Source organism: Pygocentrus nattereri, chromosome 2, assembly GCF_015220715.1.
Source record: "Pygocentrus nattereri isolate fPygNat1 chromosome 2, fPygNat1.pri, whole genome shotgun sequence".
Classification (NCBI taxonomy): Eukaryota; Metazoa; Chordata; class Actinopteri; order Characiformes; family Serrasalmidae; genus Pygocentrus; species Pygocentrus nattereri.
The window spans coordinates 23,040,652-23,053,421 of record NC_051212.1 but is presented as its reverse complement, the minus strand read 5'-3'; the positions used below and the strand labels follow the sequence as shown (position 1 = coordinate 23,053,421).

At 39.6% G+C, this 12,770-nt stretch overlaps 1 protein-coding gene across 6 annotated transcripts in view; it reads right to left on the bottom strand.

The window, feature by feature from the left end:
* pcdh7b (protocadherin 7b) overlaps positions 1 to 12,770 on the bottom strand; it is a 157,215-nt gene that overhangs the window by 69,081 nt on the left and 75,364 nt on the right. For 2 of the 6 annotated variants that reach the window (XM_017699628.2, XM_017699631.2), the window contains exon 2: positions 8,069 to 8,285. The exons of 2 other annotated variants lie outside the window; for them this stretch is intronic. In XM_017699628.2, the coding sequence (XP_017555117.1) occupies positions 8,069 to 8,285 (217 nt within the window). The remainder of the gene's footprint in view (positions 1 to 8,068; positions 8,286 to 12,770) is intronic. 2 more of the 6 variants (XM_017699629.2, XM_037546509.1) reach the window with 1 other exon arrangement.

The window sequence follows — 12,770 nt, the reverse complement described above, 5'->3', positions numbered from 1 at the left end:
GACTCCAAATCCAACATAACAACAATGTTGGATGTCAAATCTATCAAGTGTTTATGTAATATACTTTATTGATATTGAAACTTTCTACATATTTAAATCAACCTCATTCAGTGCATTGCTGTTTTTGGTGTACTTGCCTTGGCACAAGCCACATAGAACCAATATGGCAATGATCCTGAGCAGTAGTTGCCACTTCACTACACTCTAAAGAAGGCCTGCGTTCTGGTGGAAGCTGGTAAGAATTCTTTTGTTTTGCCCTGCTTGAGAAAAAGTGCACGTTTTCAAAGGCTGCCTTCCACCGAATGCGGTAGATCCAACTCCAAGAACACCAAGACGTGAGGGGAAGAGTTCTCGATGCAGGCAGTTGTTCTTGTTTTGTACGTTTCTTCCTCTTTTTTTCCTCTCCAGCAGGCAGCCAAGTACAGACTTGCGAATTGTGATTCACGTGTTTCTCAGTAGCAACAGGCAAATCACTGTTTTGAAGCTCTAAATAATGCCTAGACCACAAATTAGCAGATTTTTTTTATCACGCTGCTTGCTAGAGACCTGCTGCAGATGCCAAAGGATAAAAGGTATATATGTGTGTGTTTGTGTGTGTGTGTGTGTGTGTGTTTTTGCATGTGAGTGGTTCACAATGACAGAGAGAGAGCCATTAAAACAACTATACTCAAAACATATTAATTAACAACCAAATGGGAAGACTTTCTTGTATTTGATTAGGATTCAAATTTCAGTGAAACTCTTTATTTCTCAATGAGGCTCTTAAAAATAAGGGTGTCAAAAAGGCAATGCTGTAGAAAAACCACTTTTAGCTCCTTAAAGAATTTTTTCTATTGATAGCCATTTAAAAATCTGAGTTGAAAGTTCTTTAGGGAACCAAGAGTGGTTCTTTTATGGCACTGCAAGCCTTCTTGGCACCTTTATTTTGCCAAATAGTTAACCTAACCTAGAGCTTCACCTTCAGGACACATCTAAATGACCCATCAGTAGACATCCAGAGTGCACTAGTTCATTACAAATAATCTAAACCAGTCCTTACTTAAGTAATATTAAGCTTCATCATTAACATTTCTAACACAATCTTCCCTAGATCAGTGAAAACTGATATTGTTCGAAGCCTTCCACAGATTGCACAGACAGAACAAAGGTGTTCAGTCGAGAATAAGAGTGAATTTCAATGGAAGAGACGAAAAACAATTAAAAAGAAAATCCAATTCTTCATAGAGTTATGGTCCCCACCTGAGTTCTAGCAAAGACATGGCTTATTGCTTTGTGGGGCTCATGAGCTTTTTGGAAATATGAATAGCTTTAATTAAACGCCACTCGCATTGCCATCTGGCCCTTTGGATCCAGCTCATCAAATGAACCATGGAAGAACCGTGGTTTTCCTACTGTTTTTTAATTCATTTGTCTGTTTACTCGCCAAGCCAGGCACCAACTAACCAGAGAAAGTTCCTTCATTTAGGCTCAAAAATATCTCTTCAGGTAAAACAAAAAAGTATAGCAACCCGCTTAACATTGTATTTTATTTTCCATAGTAATATGCAGCTTAAAAACAGCTTCAGTTGGTCCCCCTCCTCCTTTGTTCTTTTGATTGGTGGATAATCCTCTGCTTTCAGTCCTAATCTAGCTGCAGGAGAATATTTTCAATGGAAGACTCTGTCTTTAGTTTTCATCAATATTTCATTTTCCACTGTGCAGTATCTAGTATAGCATATATACTGCAGCAAGTGTAACATATTAATTCTAAATAAATCATATAACAATATTCCCATTTGATTGAATAGATCAGCAGTGAACTGGTATACTGGACAGAATGACACTGATTAAACTCAGCTATACACTAAAAAGTCCTCAAATTGAAACTCCCTGCTGATTGTAAATTAGTCCAAGGCTAGGCCATTCCTCTTTATCCGGCACCATACAACTATACCTTGCACTTCAATGGATGTAATTATGAAATATATGAAAAGAGAAAAGTGTAAGACTGAAGACAAGAGCCTGCAAAATCAGTCCCTGTGGAGTGGAACAGAAGCACGGCTTGATCTTAAAGTGAATATTAACATCCTAAACTGCAAGGGACTATGTGCTTACACAGACTTCAGTTCCTCAATGTCAAAACTAGTATTGGTAAATAACAGCTAAAAATAATTGTGAAGGGGCCAAATCGTAAAATTCATAGTATTATATATTTTTCCACTGAAGTCCATTTATGATATTTATGTGGATTTATGTACCAAAAGCAAGAATTCAACTGGCTCTTTTAGTTACTATGATTTTAAAACTGATATCTGTGAATGAGCTCTGCTCTGACTGGTTGGCCTGTCCTTAGAACTTCATTGTGAATGGTGGAGCTAAACAGCTACAGGCTAAATTAAAGGATATATGTAAATGTGTTGGTAACATTTAATATAAAAAGGACTGTTTTAGCAGCTTAGTTTAAGACTAAGTAGTGCATTTAGACTTAGTTTAGACTAAGGAGTGCATTTTCATGTTCTGAAACTTTTAATATTGTTTGCATATTATGAGCCCTTTAAAACTGAAAGCTGAATAATTAAAATAATCTAATAAAATAGTTGTTGCAATTTTATTGTAAGTAACGTAATTATATGCAACAATAAATACATTTTAAAAAATGCAGTTTTTTTATTGAACACAATAAAAAGAACGTTTTTACATGCCTGGCTTTATCATCCCATACTGCCTCAACATGTTGCATTCATCAGTAGAAGAATGACACTTAAGCACAGGAAGCAGTGGCTAGAGACAGCTTTTTTGGGTTCAGAGAGTGGTGAAGGTTCTTGTGCTATGGTACAGTACCCTTGAGGAAGGTTACTTTTCTCTGCACCAGATGCTTGGCCAGAGAACTCCAATCCCCCATTGAAAAATTCAGCAGTTTTTTTTTCCTTTTTTTGGGTCACTGTGAAAAAAAAGAGGTCTACAGAGTCAGAGGATAATAAAATTGAAATTGTAACCTTGAAAGAGGAGAAGAAAGCGAGAGCAAGTGCCTGAGCTCACCTTAAAGAAAGAGAGAAAGAGAGTTAGAGAGAGACTGGGAGAGATAGTCCAGGTGAGAAGAGAGAAGTAAAGAGGAGTGGAGCTGACACATTGATTGGGCGACCATCGATTGACACTGAGCAAGTCGGAAAGCAGGATTTTCCCCATGAGTCGCGGACAATCACACACAAAGAGCAAACTGACCTGCACAAATATGCACAAACCCACCATTCAAATCTGAAACTCCAGTGGCCTCAAGTTATCCCACACTGAGGGAAGTTTCTGAGCAAGAGAGTTTGTGGCTGTGCGTGTGCGTGGTTTGGAGCACCGTACTATCCACAGCAGGGTCTCCTCATTAGAGAGACGCCCAGTTCGTGCCCTGACCTTAATCCTGACATACTTGCCAAGACACCCCCAACCTCACTCACACACACATGCACAAACTCGCCAGGATCCCAATTACACAAATCTTTCAAACACATAATGACCACAATTACAAAGGTTTACAGATTCTGCCTTTCAAGTGATGGCATTTCAAACATCTACTAACTGGCGTGTGTGCGTGCCTGTGTGTGTGTGTGTGTGTGTGTGTGTGTGTTCTTTTCTTTTCTTCATATCTTAATTGACTCCAGGTTATCAGCACTCTGACGCAGCTCTAAGTAATTGCATGCCTCCATAGCTGCTTAGTGACTATAGATTAATTTGGCTATTAAAACACATCCTCCTTAAGATAGTCAAGGCATTAAAGGATACATCTTCTTACTTCATTCAACAAGTGAATACAATAGTGTACAGTGTGGAAAATGCAGAACTCCTGAATCCTGAAGTGAAATTTAAGGTAATGTCTTTTTTTGTAAAATTGTACTATATATATATATATATATATATATATTTTTTTTTTTTTTTTTTTTTTTTTTTTTTTTAATTATTTCCATATCACAAGTCAGAACAAATGCCTCAATATATATGTATAGTTTACAGCAAAAAGGAAAAAAAATATTGATTACTCATCAGAATATTTTCACATAATATCAAGGGTAGCTGGCATTTCCAAATTTTTCCAAAAGGACATAAAAATAGACTAAACATTTGTCCCAATAGCAACAAAATACAATATATATTGAAATGACAAAGTCTATAAATATATAAAATATAGTATATAAAATCAACACAGTTACTGCCAACTGAAAGACAACACTGAACTGATGTAATATATTTACCTCATGTGGAAATGATGTATACATAATTAAAGCAAATAAAGTAGATTGAATGCATACTTTTTTCAGTGTAAAGGCTTTTTTCTATCATTTTAATCATAAGAATGCAGCAAAATGGTTAAAAAAACACTTCATAGACACTGAACTAGTGAGACAATGTCATCTTGAGACAGATATGATTTTCAACAAGCACACAGGCTAATAGGATCAAGAGGTCTCACACTCAAAAGTGTGAAAATGTGTGTGTATGAGAGAGAGAGAGAGAGAGAGAGAGAGAGAGAGAGAGAGAGCGCCTTAGGGATAGTGTTAGAAGCACTAAACAAACTTAACACAAGCACTGCTAGCCTTTTGGAGTGGAACTAACCCACTCTACACCTAAACCAATTACAGACCCCCCACCTCACACACACGCGCAAATCCAAGTAAACATAGCTACACCTGGGGGAATGTGAATGGTCTCTGATAAGATTGTTATATGGACTATATGACCTGGGCCTCTTCTGGCCTTTTTCAAAGTTGGTTGTGTGTGAGTGGGGGCTGATAATGTGGTGCTGAGTGCAGCTGTGTGTTTAATTTTAAAAATGAATTGAATTTAAAAAAATTCAAGCTTCTACTTCTAACTGCATTGAATGCATAAGCGATTGTACTCATGTATTTTTTCTGCTCAAACTTTAACCAAACACGGTCACCTAGCTTTCTTACTGTTGAACTGCAATTGTTCTATCCCTCCCCCCACACCTCCTGCTTCTTCAACCCACACGTCCTTAGCTGTACTCTCTCTCAACCACACACACAACACACACACACATACACACACATTCTCCTAAAGATTGGAAGTAGCAAGGAAGTAGCAACCTTTCTTATTTATTAGGTAGTGATTCATCTGTTTGTCTGCCTGTGACCTTGACACATCTTATACAAAGGAACAAATAGAAAAGAGAGAGCAGAAGAATTAGAATAGGGAGAAACAGAGAGAGAGAGAGAAGGGGAGAGAGAGAGAATGAGAAAAAGTGATAGGAATATAAAGAAAGCAGAGAAAAGGAAAGAAAGAAAGAATGAAAGAATTCTCACAATCCACACATCCTGGGAACACTTGCGTTAATCACAGCAAACAGTTTGAGAACAACAGCTACAGTATGAATCATACAGCAGTTCAATGGTATGCCTGGCTAATGAAGATTAGAAATTCTCAGTCTTTTTTTTTTCTTCTTTAATGGCAGGATCATCTAACAGTGAGAATGAAGTCAGATATTTCATTAACTTGACCATTCTAATAAACGTCTTGTGCCTTCCGCAAATCAATTTTAGTCAGAATTCTTCAATAAAAATTCAGTTCAAATGCTCTTTTTTTTCTAAAATGTATTACTCATCGGCTGAGGAGAAGCATATCTGGAAAAATAATTACATTAAGATCTTTTTTTTTCTGCTATTGTAAGTTAAATATGTTTTTTTCCTCTAATTCTCTTCGACAGGGGCTCTGATTGATGGCCAAATCACAGTTTTGATCTAATCTACCTCCCCGCTATTGATCCTTCTCAGCCCAATTACTTTAAACCCAACCTGAATTGAAGGCGGGCTGTAATTGCTGCTAATTTGGCCTGGCATTGTCTGACTGTGAGCCTTTTAAATTGCCCAGAGGATAAAGCCTCAAATCTTACGCAGCGAGTGGGTTAACACAATTTTCCCCCGCCAAGCCTATTTAATCTACATTTAGGCCAATGTTCTCCAAATGGCAAGGTTAAAAATCACATTTTCCTCTTTCTACCAGCAGCAAGCTCCGATTTCTCATCACCACCAGGAGCCACTGACTGTCTTCAGGTTGAAGCCTTTGCCCTAAAACTCCATTTCCAAAACTGTGACACGAAAGGTGAATTTTCAGTAAAGTAACAAGATTTGAAGCTCAATTGCCACTTAGGCCTCAGTGTAAAAGACAATGAAGACTTAGTACATCCTGCCTTTTGGTAATGGGGCACTTTCCCCCCTCTCTGCTTATAATATGAAGCATTTTGAAGAACAGGCAGATAGTAACGCTCTTTTTTGTAGGCGCTATAGAGTTCACGTTCTAAAGGAAAGGGTAGAATGAGCTCAAACAAAAAGAACCTGTTCCTGATAAAGTATTAGATGGCAACAGAACAGTCCTAGGAGTCTGGCATTCTTTGCTGCATACCAACCTGCAAACAGTGGCTCCATTGATGGGCCTCTAAAAAAGTAGCTAACTAGAGCTCATCAGCAAACGCGATATCAATGACCAGCACAGAAAGTCAGTAAGAGATTGGCCTCTCCTTTTAGTGCTAAGAAAGACTTAACAGCCTACAAGCCTCCATCCACATCTCTTCTCTCTTCAAGACTTTAAACTAAATTAGGGTCCGAGGAGCTTCGGCACAACAAACTGCTCACTGTAGAAAGATAGCCAAGTCAGTATCAAGAGTGCAGGTTTGGGTTAGAGGAATCTGACAGCTATGCTTGGCATGCTAGTCTTCAATTTTGCACCCTGACTTGTCTGACTAAAATAAGCAGAATGTGAAATCCATTCCTCAAGTGCAAGTCCACAAGCAAACGAGTCATAGTGAGAAAGGGAAAGATGTACGGAACATTCAGAAACCTAATTTAACATGGAAAGCTTGATATTATATGGACGATAGCATGATTACTGAAAAGACTGTCAAAACCTTTACCTTGCAAGCAAATTATGGTGATAATCATGACAAAATAAAGACACTAAGAAAGGGTAAGATGGCCAGCATATCCAGAAACCTATATAAAAAACCATTTGACTTGATTTCATGCTAAATCTAATCCCAGATAGCAAGCATATACTGGTCTGCTGGTTTTAAAACTTCAGCACCCTGCTAATTGTATGCCATTTGGTAGTCCACCCTTGAACCACCCAGTTTGTTGCCCTGCATGCAAGGACAAACTAGTTTTTAATAATATCAAACAAAAATAAGATAAGAAAAAGTATTGTATTTTGGAAAATAAACAAAGACAAATATTACAAACTACTATGAGTAAAAATGAATGCCTAGGCCTAATACAAAATTATTTGGTTGAAAATGATGATACTGTGCTAGATTAAAATCATTTATTAATGTACAAAGGATAATGAAAGAAAGAAATGAATACAAAGAAATTATTTGTACTTTAAGTGAAAAAAGAGGAATAAAAAGTGGAATTTTTGTCTAATACTGTGTTTAAGCGCCAGTGGGCTGCCCACAAAATGCTGAGCAAAAAGCCTGTGGGCTGCCAGCACTGACATCGGTGGGCCGACAGTGGCCTGCTATCCTCTTGCTATCTGGGATGATAGCTAACCAGACAAGCAAAAGCTTTGCCTTGTAAGCAAAATATGGTGATCATCATGATGAAATAAACAAACAAGTCCCACTAAGAAAGGGTATGATGTTCAGAACATACAGAAGCCTTCACCTCACTTCTCTTGGTTTCAGGCCAAATGAAACATAGACGCTAGTATGGTAGCTGACAAGTTTTATCTTCCAAACAAAAAAAAAGTTATAATCATGACAGATTTAGCATGGTAAATGGCATGAGCATGGACATATGAAGCCCTAGAGAATATCAGTATTTATACACTTAGTGTATGAGTTTAGCTGCTGTACTTGAGCTAGCTTACTAAGGCTAATGTTTAGCACATCACCCCAGCGACCTTGCCTCCCTCTTTTAATCCCCTTTAATTCAATCTCTGCTGAGACGGCGGTGCCGACGTGCTTGTGTGCGAGTGTGTGCGGCCACTTTGGGTGATATCCCCTATCCCTTTCGTCAGCTAAGACTGAGCTTTAGTTGTTTTTTTCTTTCTTAAATTTTAGGCATTAGCTTATCTTTTTTGTGTTTGCCCCTACCATTTTCCATATGCTCTGCCTCACCGACACTGCCATCCGGCGTGGTCCTCTCATAGGCATCCTCGGGTAGCGGGAGGGCTCCCAGCCGGGGGCCTGTGGAGCTCTTGCTGCTGGGCGTCTCCGACTCGTCCAGGCCACTGTCGTAGCAGCTCTGCAGCGAGCCCTGGTGGGGGTCCTGGGGCTGGCTCACCACCGAGAAGGTCACTCGGCGGAACGGCTATAAGAGAACAGATTGCCGGGGGTCACTGGACTGAGGAGCTCGAAGATGGAAGGAGGGTTTACAAGGGGGGGTTTAAAGGATAGAGGGAAAGCCTAGATAGCTTGGTGTAGGTCGTAGGTTGGGGTTCTATACCAAGATACGATTACCAAGATCAAGTCAATGGGTATGTACACACTTAGGAATAAAGGTTCCTAAATGGTTCTTGATTTTGGGTGCTCAGTTCTAGAAAAGAAAAGAAAAAAAAACAACCTTCAGCTGGTTCAGAACATTATGAGGAGATCTAATCTTCACTCATGCATATCTTTACAGAGTCATCCTTTGAAAGATTCTGTAGGCCAGTGGTTCTCAAACCAGCCCTCAGGAACCTCCAGACGATTGTCAGTTTTGCTCCAACCAAATTTGAAGCACATAGGGGGAAAATGTTGACCATTCAGGGGTCCCAGAGAACTGGTTTCAGAACCACTGCTTTAGGTAACCAAATGTGGTTCTTCTGTTGCAGGGGTGCATGACTCTAGTCCTGGAGGCCTGGTATCTAGCACAGTTTGGTGGTTCCCCTGTTCAAACATAGGTAATCAGGTGTGTTTGAGCAGGTCAATCACCAAACTGTGCTGGGCACTAGGCCTCCAGGACCAGAGTTGTGCAGCCCTGTTTTATAGTATCACCCTAAGAAATCATTTTGGAGATTTATTTTTGAGAGTGCAAGTAGAGCTTAGAGCTTTGCTTGACCAACCAGGGACTTCTTTGACAATGGATATCCTCTTTAGTTAAAACAGAGTTTTGTGTTTAATAGAAGGTCACAGCAGTGAAACCCTGTGTATGTACTGGATCCTCCAGGTACTGAATTTGAAACCTCTGCCCTGTATAATTACACAGTAAATGCATTATATAGGCTATTTCCTGACACAGCACTGCTCTTTGGCACTTTGGCGTCTGGGGAAGGGTGTTTGACCAGTTTATTAAAGTAGCAGGACTAAAAAAGCCAAAGAAAACCTTACCCAAAAAAGATTCTACAATATTAATGAGTCGTCCAATAATTGTCACGTGAAGGGGTGCAGGGAATATGAGGTCAAAGCCCTGAGGAGTAAGTACAGATGCCACACTAGGCGTATGGTTGTTAAATATAGCTGGGGAGGTCTGAAGGACGTTCAGGTCTCCTTGTGTGGTTTACTTTATAACAAATAAAAAAAATAAAAAAAAACAGGACATGGGGACCATATAGGATCCCAGTGGGGGAGTAAGATGGAACACACACATGCAAACACATACAACAGTGTACAGACACACAGTCTCAGAGGACCTGAGTAAAAAAAAGCCATGTTCACAAACACATTCTGGCTTCTAGGTATCTACAGAGTGACACACATACATAAATCCATATGCATGCTCACAAGGACAATGTGTAAAGTGCTAAATAGGCAGCTCATAAATACAGCTCTGACTGAGAAAACTGAAGTTTTATTTTTAATGCATTTATTTTGTTCCTAACCTCTACATCTTCACTGCTGTTACAAAACCACGTATCTCAGAAATGGTAACTTTTTAGCAGAAATAAATGAAAAAATGTAAACATTGTAAAGGATAACTAGTGTTTAAAAACATAACTTAAGGCAATAATTTGGAAGGAAATCAAATTTATACAAATTCATCCTCTCTACAGATGGAGTCATCAGCCAAAACACGTTTGGTGTCCAGATATTGCTTCTTTAGCTTAGTCCTGGATCTATGAGGCTAATGTTGCTAACAAACATCAGATCTCAACATTCACCCAATGTTTTGTGCAAATACACCCCCAAACTTCTTTTCTTATTTATTCTGTTATTCATAAAAAGAAACAACAGAAATCAAACTTAACTTGTAGTGTTCATAACGTGAGAGGGATTCAGTGAGGAATTTTGGACAATCAGCTAATGTCTGCTCACTGTGCTCAGCTACACAGAGAGGTTTTGCTCATTTGTATACTTCACAGTAAGTCATACTGTGGCCTAAACCAGGGTTTCTTAACCACTAGGCTGCTGACTACAATCTTTTGATGGCACTTGGGCCAATACTGAGGGACAGCCAGTGGTCTATAGTGGGCAGGTGACTCAACCGACTCCAAAAACTGACTTAAACTAATTTTAAAAAGAAATATGAAATGGTAAACAGTTTGAACACACACACACACACGTCATCTAAGCCTGGGTCGCAGATGGAGTTGGACCCTATCCCATGCAGTCATTGGGTGGAATGCAGGATACACCCTAGACAGGTCACCAGTCCATCACAAGACAGACAGACAGACAGACAGACATATACGTTAGCATACACTACAATATGAATCCAAGACTTGAAAAAACAGCACAAAAAGGCAGCACTCTCAAATGATTGCCTCTCACTTCTAGAAGCACAATACAAACAAAATTTCCAAAAAATATATTTTTACGCCAAAAAGTCAATTGTTTATCTTTTCCTGTGGGCCTTTATGCTTGCTAGTGATATATAGGTGGGCCTTGAGTTGTAGAAGACCTGGATGTGGTTTGAGTGACCTGAGGGCAGTTCTGGGGATATATTTGCATACTGGGTGACTATTGACTTCTATTATTTATTAGCAACATTAGCTTCATAGCTTCAGCTCTAAACTAAAGCAAAATTTGGACACAAAACATGGCTTGGCTGATCGACTGCATCTGGGGTAAAGGGGAAATTGTGTAAATTAGATCTTGTGCTGAACCACTTCTTTTAAAAAAGATGGAAAAAGAAAGATGAGATGGAGGACAGTTGGCACCATGCCAAATCCTTTCAGATCCTCTGCAGACCAAAAAATCAAAAATAAGAATTCTGTCCTGTCCCCCAGTGCATCTTGCAGTAAACTGGAGCAGGCACAAGTCATGAGCAAAGAAGCCTTTGTTTAGCAGATGTTGTGCGAGTTCTTTGCAGACAAAAAGCTTTGTTGTAGTTGCCTGGACAATACGAGTGCGGCTCAGTGTAGGTGGGAGAGTTGAATTGGATGAGTGTGACGGAGCTTTTGTGATGTATTAGAAGGCAAGAGTCAAGGACTTCCACTGAGACAGCATGTGGCTGACTCAGGATGAGTGAGTGACTGAGGGGGTCACGCGGTGATTTCACACACTCTGGTCTTCCTCATTATGAGACAGAGGAGGAAACTTCATCTGCTGAAGAGAAATTAAATCCTGATGATTTAGTGACCATCACAGCCTCGTAATTAAACTGCACACTCCAACTTGAATGAGATGGCCAGAGCAAAAGAAGCGCTCCTGCTGTCTTCCTCTTTCTTCTTCTTCTCCTCCCTCGCTCTCTCTCTTTCTCATCTCTCTCTCTCGCTCTTTTGTTGCCTTGCTCAACCAAGGTCCTTAATACTCTAAAAACTACACGTGCTTTCATCTTTACTTTTCCTCAAACACACACACACAAATACACACTTACACCAGTGTCCGGAAGACCCACCACAGATCAAACAAAAAATAAATAAATAAATAAATAAATGAAAAATGAAAAAAGGTGTTGACTCATTCCACAAAAGAGGGTGGCAGCTGTGTACTGATTCATGCCATGCCAACGGGGCTACATTTACACTCTCTCTCTCTCTCTCTCTCTCTCTCTCTCTCTCTTTCTTTCTCTCTTTCTTTTTCCCCTTTTTCTCTTTCCTTTTCTCTCCCTCCTGTCCTGTCCTCCTTCTTTCTGTAATTCTCATTCTCTTTCTTTGTTTTTCACTCCTTTCTCCTTCACTCCCTCCTTAGCTCTCCATATTTTTATTTTTCTCATCTCCTTCTCTATTTCTTTGACATCTGCTCTCTTCTTCCTGCCCCTCCTTTCTTTCTCCCTCATTTTTTCTTTGTCTTAATCTATCTATCTATCTATCTATCTATCTATCTATCTATCTATCTATCTATCTATCTATCTATCTATCTATCTATCTATCTATCCCTCTTTCTCCTCACACACTCTTTTCCATTCTTCCGTTATTTCACTCTTTTTCTATCTCCTTTTCACCCCCCCCCCTCCCCCCGGATAGGTACAGCCATACAAAACATTCTAAATGAACATGAGACACGTCCAATAAAGAAATGTAGTCCATAACGAACGGCTAACGTGATATATTAATTAAACACTAATGGATTTGCGCTCTCTTTCAGAGCATCGACCTCACACCCCTATGCCTTTCCTTCTCCTCCTCCTCCTCACTCTTGCTTTTCTTTCCAGAATATTAAATAGGACAGAGCGCCATCACTCACACCACTCATTTTTTTTCTTTCTCCATGCCTCCATCTCCTTCTTTTCTCGCTCGCTGCCTTTCTGACAGAGTGCTTCAGTGCTGCTCATTACTCCAAATTGTACCTCTGATTTGACACGTCACCACAGCCTTGGCATTTGTATTTCACTAAATTAGAAGTGCAGGAATGAAATGAGTGTGTAAAGGTTGGCTACGTTGCACACACACACGCACTGCTGTCTTATCTAGTCCTACCTCAAGGATGACACATG